Consider the following 25,711-nt stretch of genomic DNA (forward strand, 5'->3'; position numbering starts at 1 on the left):
TACCCATTAAATTAAAAGGGACTCGACTCTCTATAAAAAGATTATAAAAAAAAAAACCAATCCAATTTATTATAAAATTTTGAGGGTGTTTGGTAATATTATTTTAATAATGTTGTTTGTATTTTTTGGATATACGTGTAGATGAAAAAGTATATAAAAATACATATAATATTGTTTAAAAACTGAAATTTGTTGTTCTGCTTACACTACCAACCCCTTAATCTCTTAACAAATTAAAAAAAAACATAAGACACCTTAACAATGCCTTTATCTATTCTATCTACTACGTATTAATTTCCTTCACTCAACAAAGTGTCAAAGTCTGCATTTGTATTTTCTATTCTCACACACACACACACCCAACCCAAGCTCCGAGCCTAGTTAGCCTCCTCCTACATACAAAATACATACACACACAGACACTTTGCACTATTTTCCAAATCCAAACAAAATAGCTTGAGTCCTGAGTGAAAAACTGACTCGTAGATTAGATTCTATCCCAAGTCCCAACTAGTTTTCTCTCTCTTTCTCTCAAACCAAAACGTACAAACAACCACATTTAATACCAATGCCAACGGAGAACTAGCTTTCATCCTCTTCCCAATCAGTCATCTATCACGGGTCACCAAAAAAAAAAAAAAAAAAACACAACATGTTTTGTAACTTTTATTAAGATATTATTTTCTGCTTTCCATAAAAAAGCATTATATATAACGACCACTTCATCTACATGCCCAAGAAAGATATTCCCGTGCTCTTCAAGCACCACAATTTTTCTTTTTATTTTGTCTCAAACTCGATGGCTATGGCCACCACCATTGCAAACAGAGCACCGAAGGTCTCTGTTTTGCTCTGCTTTTCCATATACTCTGCTTTGCTTTCCTTTAGCTGCAGCCGGGTTTTAGGCCAATCATCACCTGTTTTTGCCTGTGATGTTAAGAGCAACTCGAGCCTGGCGAGCTTGGGGTTCTGTAACACGTCTTTGGGTATTGATTCGAGAGTTGGGGACTTGGTGAAGAGGCTGACATTGCAAGAGAAAATTGGGTTCTTGGTGAACAAGGCAGGGAGTGTGAGTAGGCTTGGTATACCACAGTATGAGTGGTGGTCTGAGGCTCTTCATGGAGTCTCTTATGTGGGCCCAGGGACTCGTTTTTCCAATGTGGTACCTGGAGCTACCAGCTTTCCTCAAGTTATTCTCACTGCTGCTACATTCAATACTTCTCTCTTTGAAGCCATTGGAAAGGTAAGAAATTGACTTTTCAAAGGCTTGATGATACCCTTTTTCTGTTTCGTTTTGCTCCTTTCATATTGCCATGTTTTTATGCATTCTCTGATCTTTCAGATAGTTTTCTTTTTTACAATTGCATTTCTGAATTTTTATTTTTATTTTTTTTTTAACTAAGAATTTTGATGAAATGGAAGTGTGAACTATTTTTGGGTGAGTTTGATTTAGATAGAAGAACTCATTGTGTCGGTTATATGATGATTTTATTATCTGTAACAACGTGTCAACATCCTTGTCAATATCACTAATTAAATTCTGATGTTGTTTGTTCAACTTGCCGTCTGAGATACAATGGAAAAGATTATAATCAAATGGATTAATGCTAGAGAGAGAGTGAGTGAGTGAGAGAGTGTGAAAACAACTAGTGCTTCACAAAAGATGTATATTTAATTGTTTATTCATTTCCGGTTACACGTTGTTTTCTAAACAAAAGACATACATAATATGCAAATGCCATTTACAGCTGTTGATCTGAACTGATCATCATTTCATTGCTTTTCCTATGAGATCTTTATGGATACGAGGAGGACTGATCTCTTTATGGTTAACTAACAAAAGCATGTGAAGGATAGTTATTAGGTTAACTTCTTTAATGACTCACTTTCGCTTTAGCCTGAAAAGAAACACATAAATGTAAATAAATATATAAAAGGGTATGGTAGTTGGTGGAATTATAATTTGAGTGCAGTTTGCAGTGTTTTGAAATCTATGGAGACTTTTGTGAGTCTTCCAGCTTGCAGAGTAATGGATACAGCAGGGAATAGCGATGGTGATTGATTAGCAGTGACATTTTTTAATAACTAATGACTTTCACAGAATACAATACGTGTAGAATGGGAAATTACCAAGATAATTGATTTTAGAGTAGAAAATTTCAGTTACCAAGAGGAGCAAAAACCAAAAAAAATAAAAAATCAAATCAAATTAAGCAGGACAAAATTTGGTTTGAACGTTGAAAGTTGGAGCAGTTGGGTAGGTGGGAAATTTTGAAATTTGAGTGTCGTGTAAATGTCTTCAAAGCATGAAGGCACTATTTCTAGTGACACTGTTACATGGTTTTTCATTATTCTTCCAACACCATATGCATAAATGTATTGTCAGACTCTGGTATAGGAGTAGGAACTTTTAGAACAAAAATATTGAACCGATTAATTGCACACGCAGAAAGTTTGGGAATTCAAAATGAAGGAATGATCTCAAGTTAAGTCAATGCATAGGTTGCAGTTGCAGCTATTACCTAATACTGATCTACAATTGACATGGCACATAAATTATTGAACTGTTACTGTCTATGGTGTGTAGGTGGTTTCTACCGAAGCAAGAGCAATGTACAATGTGGGACTAGCAGGCTTGACATATTGGTCACCAAATATTAACATATTTCGAGACCCCAGATGGGGAAGAGGCCAGGAAACTCCAGGAGAAGACCCATTGCTTTCAAGTAAATATGGATCCGGTTACGTTAGAGGTCTTCAACAAAGAGATGGTGATCCAAATGGACTTAAGGTTGCTGCATGTTGTAAACATTATACAGCCTATGATCTTGATAATTGGAAAGGGACAGACCGTTACCATTTCAATGCTGTGGTAATTTACAAATTACCTTAATTGAATTTTTTGGTGGCAAGGGGTTAATTAGATTTTATTTCAGGATCATAATTTTCATTTCCTTTGTCTTCTTTTGTTTTGATGAGTTAGGTAACAAAGCAAGATTTGGATGATACATTTCAACCACCATTCAAGAGTTGTGTGATTGATGGCAATGTAGCCAGTGTCATGTGTTCCTACAACCAGGTTAATGGTAAGCCAACCTGCGCAGACCCGGACCTGCTTGCTGGAGTCATCCGAGGCGAATGGAAACTAAATGGGTATTGATTTTACCTTATCTTTCCTATTATATAATCCAAGATGCTTACCACTGTTTTGTTTAAACACGACTATTGTGTTGCTGCAGATACATAGTTTCTGATTGTGATTCGGTAGATGTGTTCTACAAGTCTCAACAATACACAAAATCACCAGAGGAGGCTGCAGCCAAAGCTATATTGGCAGGTAACTTAATTTCCATTCTTAGATCATGTAGCATTAAAATCAATGATAATGTAAAAAATTGGTATGACTGAAATGCTTCAGCAATAAAATTATTGAAATATTTTGGAAATTTAACACTAATTAATTAGTGTTGATGGATTGGGAAAAAGTAATTTATACATTACCTTTTGATGTCATATCCAAATTTATCTGCATTCTGCTACCTTTCGGCACCAGAATTTTGAGTATATCTCTTACTGGTATCATGTCCAATTAGAGCAGTATATCCTACATTTCCTGCTTGTAGTGGTGACTAAATGATTGTCTGTTTGATTTAATTTGACAGGATTGGATCTTAACTGTGGATCCTTCCTAGGTCAACACACAGAAGCTGCAGTAAAAGGAGGACTTTTGGATGAGGCGGCTATTGACAAGGCCATTTCTAACAATTTTGCAACTTTAATGAGACTTGGCTTCTTTGATGGTGACCCAAGCAAGCAAATTTATGGCAACTTGGGTCCAAAAGATGTGTGTACGGAAAAGAACCAGGAACTGGCCCGTGAAACAGCTAGGCAAGGGATAGTGCTGCTTAAAAACAGTCCCGGTTCACTGCCTCTGTCTCCCACTGCCATCAAATCCTTGGCTGTAATTGGTCCCAACGCCAATGTCACAAAAACCATGATTGGAAACTATGAAGGTGGGCAAATATCAAAACATTCCTTTGTCTGGTTGCCCCTTAATCAAGAATCCATCATACATTGCTTGAATTTTTGATGTGGCTATCACTGAATCAATATTCTTTTAGATATTTTTGTAAAATCTTGAATAATTTGATTTATAATATTGAACAACTAGCGAGGGTAAATTGAATGAATAGATGGTCATTCAAGTTTGAGATTAAAAAATGATTCTAAATCATTCTAAAATTGATGTCTAATGTTGTCTTTAATTTTGCAGGCACTCCATGCAAATATACAACTCCTTTGCAAGGTCTGACAGCCTCAGTTGCAACAACTTATCAGCCAGGCTGCTCCAATGTGGCCTGCAGCACTGCGCAGGTAGATGACGCCAAGAAAATAGCAGCCTCAGCAGATGCCACTGTACTTATAATGGGTGCAGATCAATCTATCGAGGCAGAGAGTCGTGACAGGATTGACCTCAATCTTCCAGGACAGCAAACACTCTTAGTAACAGAAGTTGCAAAGGCATCCAAAGGACCAGTCATTCTTGTTATAATGTCTGGAGGGGGCTTTGATATCTCATTTGCAAAAAGTAATGATAAAATTACAAGCATCCTATGGGTTGGTTACCCTGGGGAAGCTGGAGGAGCTGCCATAGCTGATGTGATTTTTGGGTATTGTAATCCAAGTAAGTTTATTGTCATCTCCTGCTTTATGATACTACTCTCCTAACTTAGTAAAATTCCAAGCTATATATTCCCAGATCAATTTTTCTCTAGAGATGTACAAATCAATTATACACATATTATCAAAATTTTAAATTTATATGTTAAATCATATTCTAGGCATCATCTTTCCATGACTTCTTTCGCTGCATACCAATCAACTGCTCTTTGTTTCAGGTGGAAGATTACCCATGACATGGTATCCACAAGCATACTTAGACAAGGTCCCCATGACAAACATGAACATGAGGCCAGATCCTGCCACTGGCTACCCTGGCCGGACCTACAGGTTCTACACCGGAGAAACTGTGTATTCATTTGGAGATGGACTAAGCTATTCCAGTTTCAACCACCACCTAGCTCAAGCACCAAAGTTAGTTTCCATTCCCTTAGAAGAGGGTCACGTTTGTCGCTCAACAAGATGCAAGTCATTAGACGTTGCTGAGCAGCATTGTCAAAACTGGGGTTTTGACATTCACTTGAGAGTCAAAAACATGGGAAGTATTAGTGGAAGCCATACAGTATTCTTGTTCACTACCCCTCCATCAATACACAACTCACCTCAGAAGCACTTGCTGGGATTTGAGAAGGTCTTCTTGACAGGGCAAACAGAAACGTTGGTCAAGTTCAAGGTGGATGTTTGCAAGGACTTGAGTGTGGTGGATGAGCTTGGAACCAGGAAAGTTGCCTTGGGACAACATGTGCTTCATGTTGGGAGCTTGAAACACTCAATGAACGTGAGGGTTTAAATTAAATCATCAACAAGCCTGCAGATATTTGGGGGGTTTTGCTAAAGGCATTACTGAATTGAATTCAGCTGATAAAGGCATTTCAAATTGTAGAAACAAGCTTTGAATCAGTTATAATCATTTCTTAATAATTCCATAGACAAATTGCTCAAAATCAAAATTGTTGTGAAAACACACAATAATAATATAATCAAATACCACAAGGTATGGAATTTAATGTAGTTTGGCAAACTCTACGTCTACATCCACAATCAATACCAACCAAAATCCACTATCAACCAAATCCTCAAGATTCTCAAAAGATGCTCTCACTTAAAACATCAGACAAAAATTGTCTTTTAGCTTTCATATTCTTGTAATTGATGTGGAATTCCAAAAGCAATAAACCTCTAAACTTACTCCCTTTATGGGCTGGCTTTAACAAAAAATTATGAAATTTAAATGAACATTTTGTTTTTTGTGCATTCTACCTATGCAACTAAGATTTACAATAAATATCAACTTGTCTCATAGGGCCCTAGTTTTGGAATTCATTCATAAGTTCAGAAGATACAACCTATCTATATGCTACGTTTGGGACTGACCCCAAATATCAACATGTCGCTGCAACATGCTCCACAAGATTACGGGAGAATATTGGTGGGAAGTGAGGAATTGTATAATGAATTTTTATTTATAAAAGAAAATAAGTAGGATATATATATAGCTACTAATTTTAGTAATTTGGTTCAATAAAATTACATTTGGCCACCCTTTAACAATATCATTGATCCTTTTAAAGGTCATAAAAAAATTAATAAATCTAAAATTTAAAACAAAATTATCAAGCCCAAAAAAATTAGCCTAACAACAAAAATTACCAATGACAGAGCTAAAAATAATAAAATTCAATAAACCAATTTTATCCAAAACAAACAACCTGACTTTTAAAAAAATTAATTTTACTCTTACCCAACAGCAGAAGATGCACACCACATTCCCTTTTCATAAATGATTGTATTGTAATGTATTAAAAAATAGCAATTTTGCATTGTTGTCATTTGTTAATGATTTGTTAATACTAAATAAATGCCTATTTGAAATTTCATAATAATTTTTTTTTATTTGTTTATACTTATGCCCTGCTAAGTCCAAGTCTTAACTCTGTCCCTGTATAAGTCATCACCAATCACAAGAACTCTTAAGTGTGATTAATCACATATTTTAATTGATATTTGTAAACTCTCAAAATCCCATCAGTAAGTCTAAGTAGCTCAATGTAAGCCCATCCTATTCCAATGACTTGGGAGTACACCACTAACCTCTACCATTAGGGCAAATACAAGGGGGCTCACCGCTTACTTTCACTACAGGCAAAAATTTAGTGAGGAACACACTTGAAATAGTGTTCCTTGATGAGGGAATTTGGTTCTTGATGGTTTGGTTGATGGATTTAGATGTTTAAGGGATGGGAATTTCAGATATGAAAGGATTTGATGGTTGAGCAATTAGGGTTTTGGATTGTATGATAGAAATTACCAAGGTGGTCGAGCCATTAGGGTTTAGGATTGAATTGTAGGATAAATACATGATGCATGGTACAAATCAGACATTTGATTGCTTATAAATTGTGAGAGATATCAGGTAATAGAATTGAAATCTAAAAGAAAATCGACAAGATGTCCAAAGCCTTTAGAGCATCTCTAGCAAAATCTCCAAATTTTTGTACTATTTGAAAAATGAACAGTGACTTTTACCTTTTAGCTACTCATTTTTTCAAATACACTTCCAACAGATTCTCTATCTCATTTAAATATTATTTCTTCATTCATTATTTATTCTTTTTTTAACAACTACACATCTTCCAACATTTTTTATTCAACACCTAATTATTATAATAGGAAAAAAACATTTGAAAAGTGAACAATAGCTCATCAGACTATGTACTTAGGGAGATACCACATGGACCAAGATGTCCGGTGGTATGAGTTTGATGAAATACCTACACCAACAAAAAGATATTACGTGAAGTAACATTAAACTAAAAATTACATCAAACATAACTGGAATTTAATCCTATATATACACATAATTGATATTAAATAATCAGAGAGTTCTACGGTACACTTTTTTTACGTGCCATACATACCTAATCTTAACCGCTAACATAGGTTACTGACTTTTATATAATAGTTGACGGTCATGATTAGGTAGGTATGATATATACAAAACAAAAGTGAAGGGAAAAAAAAGTGTACCGTAGAATAACCCTAAATATTCATGAACATATTACCCGAAATGTTTACCTATAAAAAAAAAAATTCACCTAATGGGGACTATAAGTTCATTCAATAAACCACAATAGGGATTCTACCTAGACTTCTATACAAACAAGAGCCTTGCCTATTCATATGTCAGAAACTACAGAGGCAAATGCCCTCCATATACACACAAATATTCATCCAAGCGTCTTATGGCTACCATGAACCAGCCTCACTTTCTGCTATTAGTTCCCATTCGCGGTTTGCCTTTAACCTCCGATTCCTGCATCCCAAAAAATCACATAGTATTATAGCTGTAGTAAACTACCTTAAGAGTGGTTCCATAAGAAAATAATGAAAAAACAACCTGTGGTAGATGTAGGAAAATATGGGTCTTTGCTGTGGCAGGATTATGATTTTCAGCACCCTTGCTCCAGTCATAGCAGACCTACAAACAGAAGTTCAAAAACATAGTTCAGTGCCACTACAAGACCAAAGGAGTAAAAGAGCAAGATTAGCAGTCTGAACCTGCAAGACACATTTTTTTCATAATAACTGAGTAATATATTTCACTATAAAAGTGCAATACAAGACATTACCCTAACACAAAGAATGTATTGAAGAGAAACACACAAATGAACATCAAATCAAACTTCTAAATTCAAAAAATCAAAAAGTTACAAAATTTTTGAAAAAGATAATGTAACAACAGCCATTATCCAGTCATAAAGAGACTTTAAGAACAAAAACTTCAACTCATATGGTAATTCACATCCTTCAAAAGTTTCTCTCCAAATACACCACATCAAAAACAATGGAATTATCTTTCAAAATTCACCACTACAATACCAAAATGTCCTTTTCAGCAATGTGATCCGTGGAATAATCGTTAACAAGCAAAATAAAAGTCCACATCTCCCTATCATGTCACAATGAATAAATAAATTATCCATTGCCTCCCTATTTGATTTGTCAATGTACAAAACAAAAGGCAAGCAGTATTTGAAGTGAAACCAAAGGTTAATGTCATGCATCCCTTCCTACCCTGCTGATATAATCAGATATTTTTATTATTATTTATTTATTAATTTGGGAACACTTCTGCAAAAATTGCAGCACCTTCTCTGCCCAACAAAACCGATCATAAAAAAGTTGTTGCCTCATTCAAGTATAATATTAAAGGTGTACACACAACCCCCTTCTTCAACTATAAATTGAAAAGATTTGGATTCAAATTAAAAGATCCTCCTCCCACTCATGTGCCTATCTTGAACGCTCTAGCATTCTCTAGTTCAATTAGTGCTCACATATTGTAGACATAACATAGCTTCAAATGGTAGTAGGAGGCCCCATATTCAAATTCAAATATCAATAGAACATACACCTAATACTGCCAGGAGGTGTGCACAAAAGAAGAAGAAAGAGAAAATTCCATCTCCATATCAATAGAATATACACCTAAAACTGCCAGGAGTTGTGCACAAAAGAACAAGAAAGAGAAAATTCCATCTCCATAGAATAATTAAAAAATTTGAGATATTTTGAAACATCTCATACATTTTTGCACCAATAAAATCATTGAGGAAGATTTCCTCACCATAGAAGAGAGACCCTAAAAAAGTTACAATGGCATCCAAACCATGCGTTTTGATGGTTTCATCAAAGCTGTAAGAATTTTGATTTCTACATATCATTGAGTTTTTCACACAATTTCTGCCCTTCCCCTACAATGTAGACAACATAACTCATATGCACAGTGCTTTGGAGAGCCCTTGTGCAGGATCATGTTACAATATAGCATGTAAAGTGGCAGATATTTATTCTGTCATTCATGCCATGAATAAATACTTGCTGATACCTAAACATACAAAAATTGGCAAGTAACCAGTACAATTGGATTTAGGAAAATTTACTTATCATGTGTATACCCACTTAAATTAATAAACCATGATTGTCTCGGTATGTGTGTGGGTGTGTTAGTATGGAGAAAAAGAGAGACTACTATGACATAAACTCACTGGTGGTAGCAAAATCACAAGAGATAAAACGTACCGAATACGCATAAATGGAACCATCATTGTTGAACGTACTGCATGCTATAGGCTGACTGCACCTGAGCATGGCCTGAAAAGTACACACAGTTGAGTTAGACAAATACATGGAAAAGAATCAAGAAGGGGTGGTGGCAGGGAGGGGAGGAGGGAGGAATAGCATGAATCCTGTTGCTATTTTCAACTTGGAAAATCACTGGAATGATGTGTAGCTGCAAATAATCAAACTATAGGCAGCACACCAGTAAATTGGACACACACTGAGCCAAGGGAACAAAGTTTGGAACATTCAATCACCATCTGCATCTAGTACGTCAACACATGGTCTTAGGCTTATCACCAAAAAGGAATGAAAACACTAATAGCCTTTTTTACTGATTGATGGATGGGTAATAGTCATAGAATTTCAAATATTTGGAGGGCCGCCCCTCTGAGTGTCATGTGGACAATTTGGCAAGGGAGAAATAGGAGAACATTTGATAAAATGGAGTCTTCTTTATGCTATCAAATAGTGCTTATTAAGGTGCCCATATGATTGAATACAACTTGGGCAACATCCCAATTCCCACATTGTCTTTTCTTGATTTTTTGGAACTTTTGATTATGTGATTGTAATTCAGTAGGAGTGGCTTGTTGCACGTTCTGTATATGTGAACCATTTCTTATTTTGAATAAAATTAATTTTACTCATTAAAAAAATTATTCAAAATTGTTCTACTTTTTGTAAAGTTAAATAATTTTACTTGAATTATTTTTCACTTGAGTCCCACCATGGTCTACCAATGGTTGGACCTCTGAACCTTGATCCTCTCCTTTGTCTAGTTCCGTGAATGGTCCAAATTTTAAAATATTATAAATGCCATCCATTTAATGTCATTAGCATATGTGAATTGCATATGTAGCAAAATACCTTGTTTTGGAACTCGATATTGCTGATGTCGAATTCTAAGTAGAACTAGATATTAGCAATGTCGAGTTCTATACATATTTTTAAGTCTACGTAAAATTTTCAAAAAAAATTTAAGTGGCAAAATACGCACAGAACTTGACATTGCTAATATCAAATTCCAAACAAAACTCAACACCAGCAATGTTGAGTTCCAAAACAAGAGTATTTTGCTATATAATTTGAAAAGGGGGCTGTTTGGCTACAAAATTTAAAAATTAAGGCTATTTAGCCATTTTTGCCCTATGTATCCAGACACATTTGAGTTTCTCTATGTGTGTCTGTTAGATGAAATTTGTCATACCATTAAGTGCCAAAACAAGTTTCTAGTTGATTAAGCGATTGAAGAAAAATACTATACTATTTTTTCTAAATTGTTACACCAAGAAGCATAGTTCAGTGAACCTTGTCCAAAAAGAAATTTTATATATAGTAGATCTGGGACATACCTTTAGTCTCTGTTTACTGTCCTTGTCCCAAAAATTAAAGGCACCATCAGATCCAGCTGTAGCAAATGTGTGATGCACCTAAAACAAGGGACGTCTAAATAAGATCTTGAACAGATGTAGTGAATACAGTATGAACATCTTGACCTTTAATTCTATAAATAAAAAATTCTATCAAGTCTTGCTAGAACAAATAGTATGCACTATTCATAGAGAATTCCAAATAAATCAAGTATTCCACACCATAATTCTGAAGGAAACCAAGTTACATTGCTTCAAAGGCCCTACAACTCAAAGACTGAAAATAGAACTGATTTGATCATTGAAGCTGATATCAATCTTATAAAATGTTTATAACCAAGTTCTCTCTCTCTCTCTCTCTCTTTATTATTTCCTCCCAAATCAAGCCTCTATACTTTTTGTACCTTTTCTTGGCAGCCAAACAGGCTAAGAACCATCGTAGGATGTTTTCCAATTCTTTTTTCCCCTTTTTGGGGTAAAGATTTGATGGCCATGGACTGTGTTTGTCAAATTTTTGCAAACCACCATTATCATTACAGAGGCTGGGTTTTCTCTTTTGTTTATTTTCTTTCTATTTTTATTTAAATTTTTGTATTAAAACCATAAATGAGGTTCAAAAGGAAATTGAGGATTTATTGGTCATATTCAAGTCATAGTGCCTAGGGTTTAGGTACCAACATGGATGTGCCACTACTTTCTTTTCTTTTCTTTTTTTCTGTTGGATAAGATCATTTAGTGGCCACTTGTTAATTGTGTATGTCACAATAAGTCTAATAGAAGGGATTATTTGCAACCTTCTAATAGTTTGTGGGTAAAATTGGCTGAACATCAGCTTAGAGCATTGATAATTTGTTTAACAAACTACAAATAACTTAGATAGTTTCCAGTAAACAACAACTCCTTTGATTGACTTGTTTTTAAGAAAAATTTCATGGGATTGTCCAAGAAAAATAAGAGAAAATGGTTAGTAATGGACATAAGCTATTCATCTTAAGTGATTTTCAGAGATTTTCTTCATATGCTACTTCATACACCAGCAATCATCAGAACATTTAATCTTACAAGCAATGAAGTTGGCTTTTGCAGAGTAGTGTTAAAGGAGTTCTCAACAGAACTCTTAGCTACACAAACTGAAACAAAGTAAACATTCACTCAACCAAACCCGTCAATTCAAGAATATGAAGTTGCAGAGAGACAAAAGTATCTTCATCATATAAGTAGACTTAAGGCGGCTGATAATTAAGGAAAAGTGTCAAGAAACTACAGCAGTGGCATTGAAGAATCTTACAGGATGGAAGTTCAAAGAGTTGACCGCATATATCTCATTTCCCTCTCTGTGGCATTTGAAAGTAAAGTTTTTACCTTGCTGTGCATCATCCAGATGATGCACACCTACCCTTCCTTCTATTGAGCCAACCTTGTAAGAACATCACAACTTTAGTTTCAATAATTAAGGTAATTTTGATGATAATCATAATTCAAGTGACAAACAGGAAATAATGGCAGTGGAGTAGTTACACAGCAGAATATATTTGACACTGACAATATGCGAAGAGAATAGGAGCATATATTTACTTGTAATGATCTTATTAAGACAAAATAAAATCTAGTGTCAAATGCAATAATTGATATATAATTAAAATTACTATGCAATATAGTGAGCCTAAATACACATATTAATGACACTGAGTAAACATTGCTCAGAGTAAAGTATCTTTGTTGGAGAGGATATAGGTGATACACATCAAATTCTAAGAGAGGTTGACAAAATTTTTCGAACTGCATAAGAGGTCACCCATAACTACCCAAAATGAGTACAGTACATTGCACACATCATACAGATGAAAGAGACCGATGGATGACATCTTAGCATCACACACATTTGGTATATAGCAGATAAAAGACTAAGCATGAGATTTTCAAAGGTTGTTACAACACTTCCTCCCCTCCCCCCCTCCCCCCCTCCCCCAAAAAAAGAGTAGCAGCTAAATGAAAATCAATTGAATATAAATATGCTCCAGATTGAAACAACACCAAGACAACCATATACCATTATGTGTGTATATATATGTACATATATTAATGTGGAGAGGATATAGGTCATACACATCATATTCTCAAAGAGGTTGACAAAATTTTTCAAACTGCATAAAAGGTCACCCATAACAACCCAAAATGAGTATAATACATTGCAGACATCATGCAGATGAAAGAGACTGATGGACAACATCTTAGCATCACACACATTGTGGTATATAGCAGTTAAAAGACTAAGCATGAGACTTTCAAAGGTTGTTACTACACTTGCACCACCCCCCCCCCCCCAAAAAAAAAAAGTAACACCTAAATGAAAATCAACTAAATATAAATATGCTCTAGATTGAAACAACACCAAGACAACCATATACCATTGTGTGTGTGTGTATATATATACAAATATTAATAATTCCTAAATCCACATCATTAAAACTTCTTATCTCGCCCACCACTAGCAGCTATGACCAAGTGGTGTATATCTTCCATGTAATAGGCATGTTTGGGGTTCAACTCTTAAGTAATGAAATTTCAAAGTTGGATTGGCAGGACTTCTGGAATTTGAGGGCATCCCCTTGGGGATGAGCAAACTAAGTGCGCGTTTGGCATTGGCTTAAACAGCCAGTTTTTTTTACTATTCAGCTTATTTTTGCTACTATTCATGGGTCCCATTACACTTTTTGGTACTATTCATGGGTTTCACTATACTATTTCAGCTACCTTTTAGCTTTATCTACAGTACTTTCAACAAAAAGTTTTCAGTTTCAGTTAAATAAATTGTTTCCAAACAAACACTAATTAGCCTTTGCCTCTATATATAACATTAAAATATGAGCCTTATAGTAGAACCAAAATATTAATAATTCCTAAAACCACATCATTAAAACTTCTTATCAGGCCCACGCTGGCCACTATAACCAAGTGGTGTATATCTTCCATGGAATAGGCATGTTTGGGGTTCAACTCTTAAGTTATGAAATTCCAAAGTAGGATTGGCAGGACTTCTAGAATTTGAGGGCACCCCCTTAGGGATGAGCAAACTAATTAGCCTTTGCCTATATATATATAACATTAAAATTTGAGCTTTATAGTAGAACCAAAATCACCCAGGATCTTATGCCCAATCAATGGCCATCAACATCCCATTTTTCAATTACCATAACTAGCAAACTGGTACCATATTTGTATTGTACTCCCATCCAAATAATAGAAGATCCCATGAAAAGTTGGAAAAATAAAAAAGCTAAACCATTATGCTTATGATCAAATTAAATTGAGATAAACGAAGAAATAAAAATTTATGAAAAATATAGTAAATGGGGCATGGGGAAGTTAAACTCAGAATTTCTTAAGAGAGAGGACAATAAAGGGTAAGGAAAACATAGAGTCAATGCATACCAAGAATCCCTGCTGATCAGGGAAAGCAGCAACACACCTCGTCTGATGCTTCAGGGGTGAAGGGATTCTCTTAAACTCAGTCTGTTGGTAACTGAATAATTATTTACTTAACAATATAACGCAAAGCTGAACGGGAAAATATATGTGTGTGTGTGTGTGTGTGTGTGTCTTGGTACGTAAACAGTACTTATATGCATAACCCAAGTACTTCAGAGAGCACCTCATAGAAAATTCCAAATCATGAAACATAATAGAAAGCAAAGTTTAGCACAAGAAACAAGAATAAAACTCCTCTAACTCAATTGCAAAAATGTTAAGAGTGGAATGTAGGGCAGCAGCAATAAAGGATCTTTGGCAAGTATCTTCAAAGGTTTTCAGTGATCAAAGAGTCTATACAGCATTGAAATACTTGAACCATGTGTAGCAGACTTAACTTAATTCAGCCTGTTGGAGTGTCAAGTATATTGCTTATAACTGAGAAGAAAGCTTTCCCATTACTTGATGAAGAGAAAGCTCAACAATAGAGCAAAGAAATAGAGGGTACACATGCTGTGAAAAATGAGTTTGATGCAACGGCTATATTAAGTGGAAAAGCTTGATATGATGGTGTTTTCTGTGGATCAAGATACTATAACATTTGCAACACTAATTCCACTCATTGAGTTTATCATTCCAAAGAAATTTAATGGTATGGTGAAACGGAAAACTTCTTTGTTTTTAATGTTGCCAAAGGTGCTTCACAAGTTGTTATAAGTATCAATTGGTAGTCAATTGTATTTTTATTTTTTACTATCGGTCCACTAGATTTTATTTTACGTATTATTAGTTAAGTAGGTTATTGGTTTTATCTTTAATTTCCTAAGGTTATTTTCATTAGTCATTTGACTCAAGTCAATTATGATTAGGATTTATTCTTTGTAGTGTAAATAAGTGCAGTATTATACTCCAATGGAGACAAGTTTATGATGAATAAAACTTCTATTGGAATATTTTCAATGCCTTGATGTTGATTCAAGACCAACCTAAGTATTGATTCTTAGGTTTTTTATCTCCACTTGGTGCTTACTCCAAACAACCATGGGTGTTAATTCCTGTAGTTAATTTTTGGTTCTTGTTGATTTCCCTTCAATAATTTCACCTGCATCACTGTCCATCAAATGTTCTCTTTCCTTCCAAATTATCCACATAAGGCATAATGGAACCACATTCCAAACTTGATGCAAGGAGAGAAGTGCTGATAGATTTTATTGCGTTAGAATTTTATTTTGATTTTATTTCTGAATTTAATGTAATTGATTACATGGTTTCTTTCCTTATTTGTTTTAATTGTGAAAGCTCTACTTAAAAGCTCCAGAAGGGGGTGTGGAAGAATTATGTTGGAATTTCCCAATAGCTGGATGCTAGTTCCTAGCTTCCTAGGTACTGATGATATACAAATTCCAATCAATTACCACTTTAATAAGTAAAGCTATCTAAGCTTACGTGATCATAAGCATATTCAATGTCTAATTTGCAAATGAACCCTTGAATTTTTGAAATCTTTCATCAAAACTTTTATTTGCTATCAGCACCAATTGAAAATACTGAAACTTGCTCATCGTCCGCCCCTCATCCTTCTCAATTTTCTAATTTATTCGTCCTTCTCATCCCCCCTCAATGTTCTGATTAATTTGCCCCTAATCCTTCAGCAATTCCAAAAGCAGGTCATCTCTCTCTCTCTCTCTCTCTCTCAGAAATTCTAGAAGCAGGTCAGAGAGTCACTATAGTTGAGCACCAGTGCCTCTATTTCCTCGTACCCCGCATAAATCCCGTAGTGCCATCACAAGCTCCTTCCATCTACTACCCTCTTTGCATTCAGGTATTATGATATAAGTTCACCTTCTTGCACTGCTCAACTCCAACACCAACAGAAATTTACATCTTCTGTTCCACCTGTGCTAGAGCAGTAAGATCCTATTTGGTTATCTCCTCCTTTACAAAAAATTCACAGACTTCATTTAATTCTTTCTCCACTGTTCAAGAACCTATACATGTGACCCGCTATCAGGAAAAGAATTGCAAAAGCTGAGCTCTTGGGGAAGATCAGCCTGTTATCATTGTAACCATCTGACTCCCTGAAACAATTGATCGCATGATAACTTGAATCCTTTCTATGGCCTTAAATCCATTTCCAACAATGCTTTCCTCTAGCCTTAGCTCAAAGGTCTTGGCCTATATTATCTTCCACCCACCCATCATTGAATTACTACCTATTCTACAAGTTGAAAATCCATGATTTAGTCCACCACAAAATGATTGGATAGATAATAAGAAACCATTGTAAAATCACTGCATAATGTCTTATGAATCAAAGAATACCTGAGGGTTCTGCAAGTTAAAAACTACAAGATTTCTATCTGCAGTGCCAACAACCATCAAAGGATGCCTCACTGTTAATGCATAGCAGCGATCGGGCAGTTGTTGGGTATGAACTGGATTTGACTGCCTTGTATCCCAGTACCTGAAGATAGGGAGCAATATTTCTCAACAACCATAAGCAATTTATATAGTCAGAAGCACAGAATATCTGATCATAGAGATAGTAAAAATCAGGAAGGCACAAAATTGTACAAGTAGAATACGCAGCAAACTTAATATCCACATTACAACTCAGAATATTATGAAATACATGTGTCTCAATAGACAAAGGCTATGATTGGTTACAAACAATATTCAGGAAGCAAACAATTAAAGGCAGAATCATCAAGGGGAAGAACCTTAGTGTTGAGATCTATGAGAAAAATCAGGTAATACAAATGAAAGATCAGGAGAAAAAGAAATTGTACACGGGAAAGAAGTGGGCTCTTGGTGGTAAGCCAGGGAATAAATAATCATTTAGAAATAGAAAGAAAGAATTTGGCATATATCAGAATCATGGACACATCAAAGGCAGGACAATGTACATAAATGAAGATTTAAAGTTGTATATATACACATTTCACTTGTTCTCTATAAAGGTCATAATGCAAATATAGTTTGTCTACTAGATACAGACCAAAACAGTAAAAGGACAGGAATCAAAAGAGTTTCTCAATCTGTAGTGGTCTCAGGAGTTGTACTCAGACTTCACCATCTACCATAATCAGCACTGGTCTTTTGTTTCATTTTAATCATTGATTTTTTTTTTAACTTCAATTTTTTGGCAGAATGCCTTTGAATGAGCATGCAGACAATTCAACAAATAAGGAGAACATAGTGCATCTGGCCTAAATGACACCCTTTTTTTTAATATAAATAAACACTTAACCTTTTTTTATGACACCTTACATCAAGTGAAACAATAAAAGTACTAGTGATGGATTAGCTCATTAAATCGATTCAAGAGGAAGTCCCTTAGTGTATACTTTTTGTAGATGATATAGTCTTAGTGGATGAAACTAAATATGGAGTTAATGTCAAGTTAGAAAATTAAGAGATGCTTTAGAATCTAAAGGCTTTCGGTTAAGTAGGGTTAAATCAGATTACACGGAATTTAAGGCAGTCTAGTAGAAATGGAACAAATATGAAAGGGCTGTAAAACTTGATGGTCAAGAGATACCAAAGAGCAAAAGGCTTTCAATATCTTTTATCAATAATGCATAACAATTGAGAGATTGATGATGATGTGAATCATACAATAAGGGCAAGCTTTCAATAAGGCTTTGTTTTTAGTGTTGAGACAGTAAAAGCAACCCACCCATCAGAACAAGTCACATGAACATGCATAATCATAATATACTTGATTAGTCATGTGACTTGAACATAGTACTTTTTCCATACAAATGAGTACTGGCACACCAAAACATTATGCTAATTCAAAAGTCAAGAACTACCACTACTGATTACACCCTATTATGCATCATTTGAACCAAAACACCACTTCAACTGCCTCTCGAAAATAATTCAAACAACCACAAAATACATGGGTAGGTAAGAATTCATAGGGAATAGCAAGGAGAAGTTCAATGGAAATGGAGTTTTTCTTTACTTCAAAGTCTTGTCCCAACTTCCTGTGACTAAGAGGTTCATCTCAGGAACCCACGCAACCTCTTTGATGGGCGCATCATGCATAGCCACCGTCACTGGTTGGCCACCAGATATTAACGGCCACATCTTGACTTGCTTGTCACAGCCACCAGAGAAAACAGTTGTTCCATCATCTTTCCATGTCGAGCACAAAACCTATATCATAATTTTATAAAAGACTGATAAAACAGCTCATATTTTACTAAGTTGACATAGCCAAATCAAATACTATTACATGTTACAACTATTACCATACTTTTTTTTTTTACTGAAAGAGAAAAGGCTTCAAGAACCAGATAGGTCTCAAGTTTCATAAATTCCTTACACTCAAAATATATTTAATTCTACTAAAAATTATGATCCCATGCTCGAGGGGAAACTTTATCCCCCAATGGTAAATGTATTAACTCCAAATTAGTTAAACAAAACAAAAGAATAGCATAAAAAATAACCACTTAAAATTTAAATAATCAATAGCAACCATACATGGAGCTAAACCTACAGTTCATCACACCAATTCCAACAATTCAACTTTTAATATGTAAAAATCATTTTACTTATAAGAGGTCAGACCTTGCCGATGGCAAGTGCCATCTGCCCAAGAGATATTTTGCAGGTTCAAGTCAGAGAATCACCCTCTCCAAAATTGGGGGTAAGGCTACATACCAACCCGCTCTCTCAAACCCCACAAAAGCAAGAGCCTTGTGCATTAGATACAAGTCAACCTTTAAGGTAAAATTTTATTGAAGACCTTGGTGCGATGGCAAGTGCCCTCTGCCCAAGCGATGTTTTGCAGGTTCAAGTCAAAAAATAATCCTCTCCAAAATTGGGGTAAGGCTGACTACCAATAACCACTCTAACTCCGCAGAAGCAAGAGCCTTGTACACTAGGTATGACCTTTAAAAATATTTTTTTTTTTTAAAAGATAGAAGAAACTCATAAACAGATAGGGTAAACAAGAGATTTCTCTAAAGTATTACAATCTAAGCTTCAGAAGATCCAAAAAAAATCACAAAAGAGGGACAAGAAGCCCCACCAATAGCAATAGTACTCCATTCAAGCAAAGAATGCATCAAAACGAATTTGATCTCATTAGAAGAGTTCTTAACACTTTGAAAAGTTCATTATTCCACACTCTCAAAATCGTCCACAAAAGGAAACAAGGTATCAAGCCGAAATAAGACTATCTTTGGTATCACACAATGAACTCTTGCTGATAGGAGTGGGCATCTATCATGGCATCACACAATGAATCCCAAAGGCAGAAAAAAACAAGGGACCACAACTGACATACAAAAGAGCAAAGCAGCAATGATTGACCAACATATTCACATCTTCAAGCACTAGCTTATGGTCTTTTTTTCCCTTTTTCCAAAAAGCACCCATAATTTTCCAAAGTTGATGCATTTGTTATACCCAATCCACAACTCATGAATAGAGTAATCCACCAAATTTGGAGCAGACAAAAGAAGCTTGGAGCTTAAGACATGCATCAATTAATAAGATGGGGAAGATCTGTATTATAATACTGTTAGGCTGATTCAAAGGATTGAATCAAAGACAAACAATCCCAATGAAAATTATAAAGTAAACCTTTAATCTTCTAAATTGGTACTCTTGAAGTGGTGTGGATGTTAATAGCAATTTTAATTCACTTAATATAGTGTGTCTACCCACTTTTTTTTAGCATTCTCATGTTAGGAGACAATGGAGTATTTGCTAGAGGAAGGATTTTTTTTTAGTAATAGATATTTCAAATAAAATTTAGATCATATGAAGAACTTGAGACTAATTTACCTTCTCTATTCACTCTCTAGAGTCTCTTCCATTTCAAGAAACACAATTTATAGTCATAACATGTAATATTTTCATAATTAAACAGGTAATGGCATATCGATCAATTTTGGGATTCCTTTAGGCCTTATTTGTTACACCATATGAGGATTAGGATTAGGACTAGATAGTCCAAAGTCCCATGTTTGGGGCTTTTTAGTCCCAAGATAATTAGTCCAGAGGAAGAAAATAATCCTGTGATCAAAGGATTCTTGAATATCACGAATGAGGGTGGGATTAGGCCAGACTGACTATTTGTTCCTTGCGGAGAAAAGATAACTCCAGAGCAAGCAATGAGTGACCAATTGAGCAGAAACTCAATACGCCATTTTTTGTGCACCATGACCAACATGTGCATGGCCAACCACCCCATCTGATCCATTAAATACAGTAACTGAAATAAAGAAAGCACATCATATAACGCGTAACACTTATATTAAGTCACATGAAATAAGCACAATACACAAGAGCCAACTTTTAGTATATTACATATGACATAATTTTGTATGTTGTGAAATTTTCTTAAATTATAATTTTTTTTTTTTTCAAAAAGAAGTATATAATATCCAAAGTATTCCACCTATCTTTACATCAAACACACAATAGGATCACATAATACATCCTTAACTTATATGCACTAACCAACCAAACATAAGATTATGATAATAATTATCCAATCCTGTGCAACAAACCGCAAAGCTTCGCGTATCAATTTTAACTGTTTAGTGAATCAATTAATGTGAAATACACATAATATGAAATACAAGTTGTAAATATTACTAAACAAAAACACCATTGTTACCGGCTGGTCATGCAATATCGATGCCCTGGGCATGCTGGCAAGACTTGTCCCACCACGGGTTATCTCCCAACATCGAACCTATACAACACAACACAAGTGTTTCAAACAAACATAAGATAACAAAGTTTCAGTTCAAACAAAATCAAATGGCATTATATATAACTTCATATAAATTTTCTTAGCAACCAAACAGAAATCAAACATACCTGGCTGTCCCAAGAGGTGGCGACGAGGAAGTTGGCTTTGGGACTAAAACTGAGGCTTGAGACAGAGTCATTCGGAGGTTGACCCACCTACGAAAAAGTTAACCATAATAAGCAAAATTTGTGAGAGAGTCAAAGGAAACACTGGGATTTGCAAAGGCAGCACCTACTTACCTCGAATGAATTGTTTGGATTTGGATTGGACACTAAGAAATTCGACATTGAAGAAGCTTCACAAGTAAAATGGGGAACAGAGTGAGAGAGAGAGAGAGAGAGAGAGAAAGTCACATAAATTCTCCTCTCTTTTGCTTTGTTTGGAGGGAAAGGGACAGAGAGACAGAGAGAGAGAGAGTGAGAGTTGAGAATGAATAAATACAGCAAGGAGAGTTGTGTTGTGCGAGTGTGTGGACTGAGCGAGGTTGTAAAAGCTACGCTATGTTTTCGTAATCGTCCCTTGGCTTTGGTTCAACCAAATTTTTTTTTTTTTTTTTTAAACTAGCCTTATTGAAATTTTGAATTTTAAAATAAAAATTGGTAATAAAATGCAAAACTAATCTCCAAGTTTTAGATTTATTCGTTTCTAAAAAAAAAAAAAATAGATTTATTCAATTAAGTTACTCCGTCAAACTTTTGTTAAAAAATTTTCATAAAAAAAAGTTTGAAAAATATTTTTCAATCATGAATTTTTTTAAATAAAAAAATGTGAAGATAAATCTAAAATGTTGAAAAATTAACCACAACAAATAACAAAAATGGATGGAAAAATTTTAATTGAATAAACTTGAAAATTAGAAGATTGAAATGAACAAAAACAAAGTTAAAATACTAAAATGAAATATGAAGAAACTAGAGGGTCAATTTTGCATCTTTGTCTTTTTTTTAGCAGATAAAAATGGTGATTCGGATGAGAGAAGATAAAAGAAAAAAATTTTAAACTTATGAACTTTTTTAAAAATAGTAAATTACTCTATTAACCAGTTTATGTTTTTAATTTAAAATTATTTAACTAAAGAATAGGGATATTTTTTAGAGTTTAAGAATTTGTGTGGGGATATTTTAGTACACAAAATAATGAAACTCAAACAGATAATCATGTTATTAATAGTATAAATAGATATTCATTGCCCTTTAAATTTGCATGAATTTCTCATTTCATTTCTAAAAATTTAAAAAGTTTATTTTATTCATAGTCTATGCCATGAACTTTAAGCCGTGGATTCTAAATAAAACTTCTAAATTTTTTTTCCCTCCATCATGTTTCTCCGTATCCCATAAAATTAGGCACCGCCTCTCTTTGCACTTTCAAACATTTTTTCTATATTTAGATTATATCAACTTGGATTTATTTTTTATAGATTTGAACACGTACAAAAAAGAAAAAGGTGAGAGAAAAACAAAAACGGAGGGATACATTTTTTTTTTAATTAATGTGGTTTTTTTTATATAAGAACCTAGGTTTTTTTTTGTTTTGGTTAGAAAATTGATATGAATGTTATTTCAATTTGCAAAAAAAAAAAAAAAAGCCTTTGAGCACACACTCATTAGGGTTGTAAAATATTTGTGTGAAGATATTTTAGTACGTAAAATAATGAAATTCAAACCATGAATCATGTTATTAATAGTATAGATAGATATTCTTTGTCCTTTAAATTTGCATGAATTTCTCATTTCATTTCCAAAAATTTAAATAGTTTGTTTTATTCATGGTCTACGCCATGGACTTTAAACCGTAGACTCTAAATAAAACTTCTAAATTTTAAGTAAATTTAAAGAAACATTTTTTTTTCTCCATCATGTTTCTCCATATCCCATAAAATTAGGCAACACCTCTCTTTACACTTTCTAACTTTTTTATTTATTTAGATTATATCAACTTGGATTTATTTTTTATAGATTTGAACACGTACAAAAAAGAAAAAGGTGAGAGAAAAACAAAAACAAAGAGATACACTTTTTTTATATAATTAATGTGGTTTTTTTTATATAAGAACCTGGGCTTTTTTTTTTTTTTTTTTTTGGATAGAAAATTGATATGAATGTTATTTCAATTTGCAAAAAATAAAAAATAAATAGAAGAGTCTTTAAGTACGCGCTCATTAGGGTTGTAAAATATTTTGCTTCAAACATGTTTGGAGCTTTAGGCTCCAATTAGGGTTGTAGTTGATCCGAGTATTAAAAGTACAAGCTTGTTCGTGTAAATTTTTTTCAAACATAAGTGAGCTCGAGTTCATCCCCTAACAAAATTTTATGTTTAAGCTTAGCCCATTTTCTTGTCAACCAATCTTAAACTTATTCACGAGTTACTTAACTAACTTATTTTTTTCCTATATATTAAAACTATGACTAAAATGTTTTACCTCTTCAAAATTTTATGAATATTTATTATGAATTGATTGTTTATATCATTAATAAGTTACAAATAGTAATTTAATGTTACATGAATCTATTAACAAACTTATACAATCAAATTTCCAATTGTAAGGGCACATTTTGGTTCCTAAGCCCAAAAAGTAAAAGGATTAAAGTCCAAAGAGCCCGACACAATGAATTTGTAGAGAGCGAGCTAGAAACTAGACTTCAATGAATTAGACAATAATCACAGTAGGTTGAAGACGACAAAAAAACAAAGATAAACAGGTTTTATGCAAAGAAAATCTTCCTCAGCAAAGTTCAAGGAGAGTAGTTCTTGTATATATCTCTCTTAAATTTGATTACAAGTCCAGTTCTTATTGCTACAGTATTTTTTCTATAGATTCTCAGATGAACCCCCTATAATTGGGGTCTTTCTTCTTTAAATTACCCTGTTTTGCTTCAACTCAGCCCTCCACGTGTAAATCAAGCTGCTGGCTTTGATCCTTGTCCCCAGCCCCTTCCTAAAGTCTTTGGGAGTATTTATAAGGCTGAATATTACTGTTCAAGTATTACCTTCATATTAATGCAGCCAGAGAGTTATCTGTAGAGCATTCAATGAGGAGGTAGCAGCTTTCCTCTAAATATTTCTCAGCTTCTCTTTGTCCTATTCTCTCTTGATGCTCATCCTCACCAGTAAGATTATCCGATGTATCGTTCTTGGCGGTAAGTCAACCCTTTGACCTCTACCCTACTTAGCCGAGGAGGCACCTCTCCTCAAACTACTTTCCCAAACTTTTATGTACATAATCCTTCCATTACTTACTGATTCATACATCTCCATTAGTGTCTAACCGTCCTCGGACTGCTAAATGTCCTCGAACAAGCCCCATGGCTGAATATACATTTTTGGGCCTTTCATCCACACACATGTCTATATAAATATATTTTTATTTTTTAGATAAGTATACATACAAAAATATGATATTATATATAGTTAAACTGAATCCTCATGTTTGGCTCATTTGGCATGAACACATTATTATGCTTGAGTTTGGCTCGTTTAATAATCGGGTTTAAATTTAAGCAAAATCAAATATAATCGGCTTATTTTCTAAACAAACAAATATAAACAAACTTTTTCTTAAGCAAAATCAAGCTATTTAATAAACAACTTGGTTCATTTACAACCCTAACTCCAGATACCAACAAAAAAATTACGTGTGTCTTATAATGTGCAATGCATATGACTCACTTGATTGGTTAGGTTAAATGAGTTGTGCATTGCACATGATAAAAACTAATGTTATTTTCCTATTAATGGTTGGAGCCCAAAGCTCTAAACATGTTTAAGCCAAACTTTTTCCTATTTGATTTTAAAGTCACACAACTCATTAAAAAAATAATTTAACGAAAACTAAACATGAATGGTCTCTTTAGTTGCCATATAATAGGTTGGAACAATATAACTTCAAACATGTTTAGACTAGAGTCAAAGTTTTTCATTTTTTTCAATAGTTTAAGAACAAAATCATGAAGAAAAAAGAACAATTTACAATTATGTGTGTGTGTGTGTGTGCACGCCAAAATTGAAAGAAAATTTAATTAAATTCAAAAATTGAAGTCTAATTTTGTGTCATATGTCAAATCAATTTTTTAATTTTGGTGCACATATTTATTACTCATTGCAACAATCAAGGATTTTGTTAGTTTTATATTAAAGGTGGCTTCACTTTCAACAAGAATTACTTCTTTTTTAAAATATAATAATTCTATAGCATATTGAAATTTTAGTATTCAAATTTTTATTTATTTTAAAACAACTAGAATTTCCTAAAAAAAAAAAAAAAAAAACTAGAAAACTCCTTTAAAAA

General features: G+C 34.1%; 2 protein-coding genes across 2 annotated transcripts; one reads left to right on the forward strand and one right to left on the reverse strand.

Moving 5' to 3' along the window:
* Window positions 1-448: 448 nt before the first annotated feature.
* Window positions 449-5,701, forward strand: LOC115968936 (beta-xylosidase/alpha-L-arabinofuranosidase 2-like). Its single transcript, XM_031088478.1, has 7 exons — window positions 449-1,243; window positions 2,588-2,872; window positions 2,984-3,153; window positions 3,240-3,337; window positions 3,663-4,013; window positions 4,274-4,684; window positions 4,899-5,701. The coding sequence occupies exons 1-7, from the start codon at window positions 731-733 to the stop codon at window positions 5,468-5,470; spliced, it is 2,400 nt and encodes a 799-aa protein (XP_030944338.1). The 5' UTR covers window positions 449-730; the 3' UTR covers window positions 5,471-5,701.
* A 1,808-nt stretch (window positions 5,702-7,509) lies between these two features.
* On the reverse strand, window positions 7,510-21,927 carry LOC115968937 (protein RAE1-like). The gene is made up of 11 exons (XM_031088479.1): window positions 21,663-21,927; window positions 21,492-21,578; window positions 21,286-21,363; window positions 18,613-18,806; window positions 16,965-17,106; window positions 14,607-14,687; window positions 12,463-12,591; window positions 11,157-11,234; window positions 9,763-9,834; window positions 8,078-8,158; window positions 7,510-7,993 (listed from the first exon to the last, which is right to left on the reverse strand). The coding sequence occupies exons 1-11, from the start codon at window positions 21,708-21,710 to the stop codon at window positions 7,943-7,945; spliced, it is 1,041 nt and encodes a 346-aa protein (XP_030944339.1). The 5' UTR covers window positions 21,711-21,927; the 3' UTR covers window positions 7,510-7,942.
* Between the last annotated feature and the right edge of the window lie 3,784 nt (window positions 21,928-25,711).

Source organism: Quercus lobata, chromosome 11 (assembly GCF_001633185.2).
Source record: "Quercus lobata isolate SW786 chromosome 11, ValleyOak3.0 Primary Assembly, whole genome shotgun sequence".
Taxonomy (NCBI): Eukaryota; Viridiplantae; Streptophyta; class Magnoliopsida; order Fagales; family Fagaceae; genus Quercus; species Quercus lobata.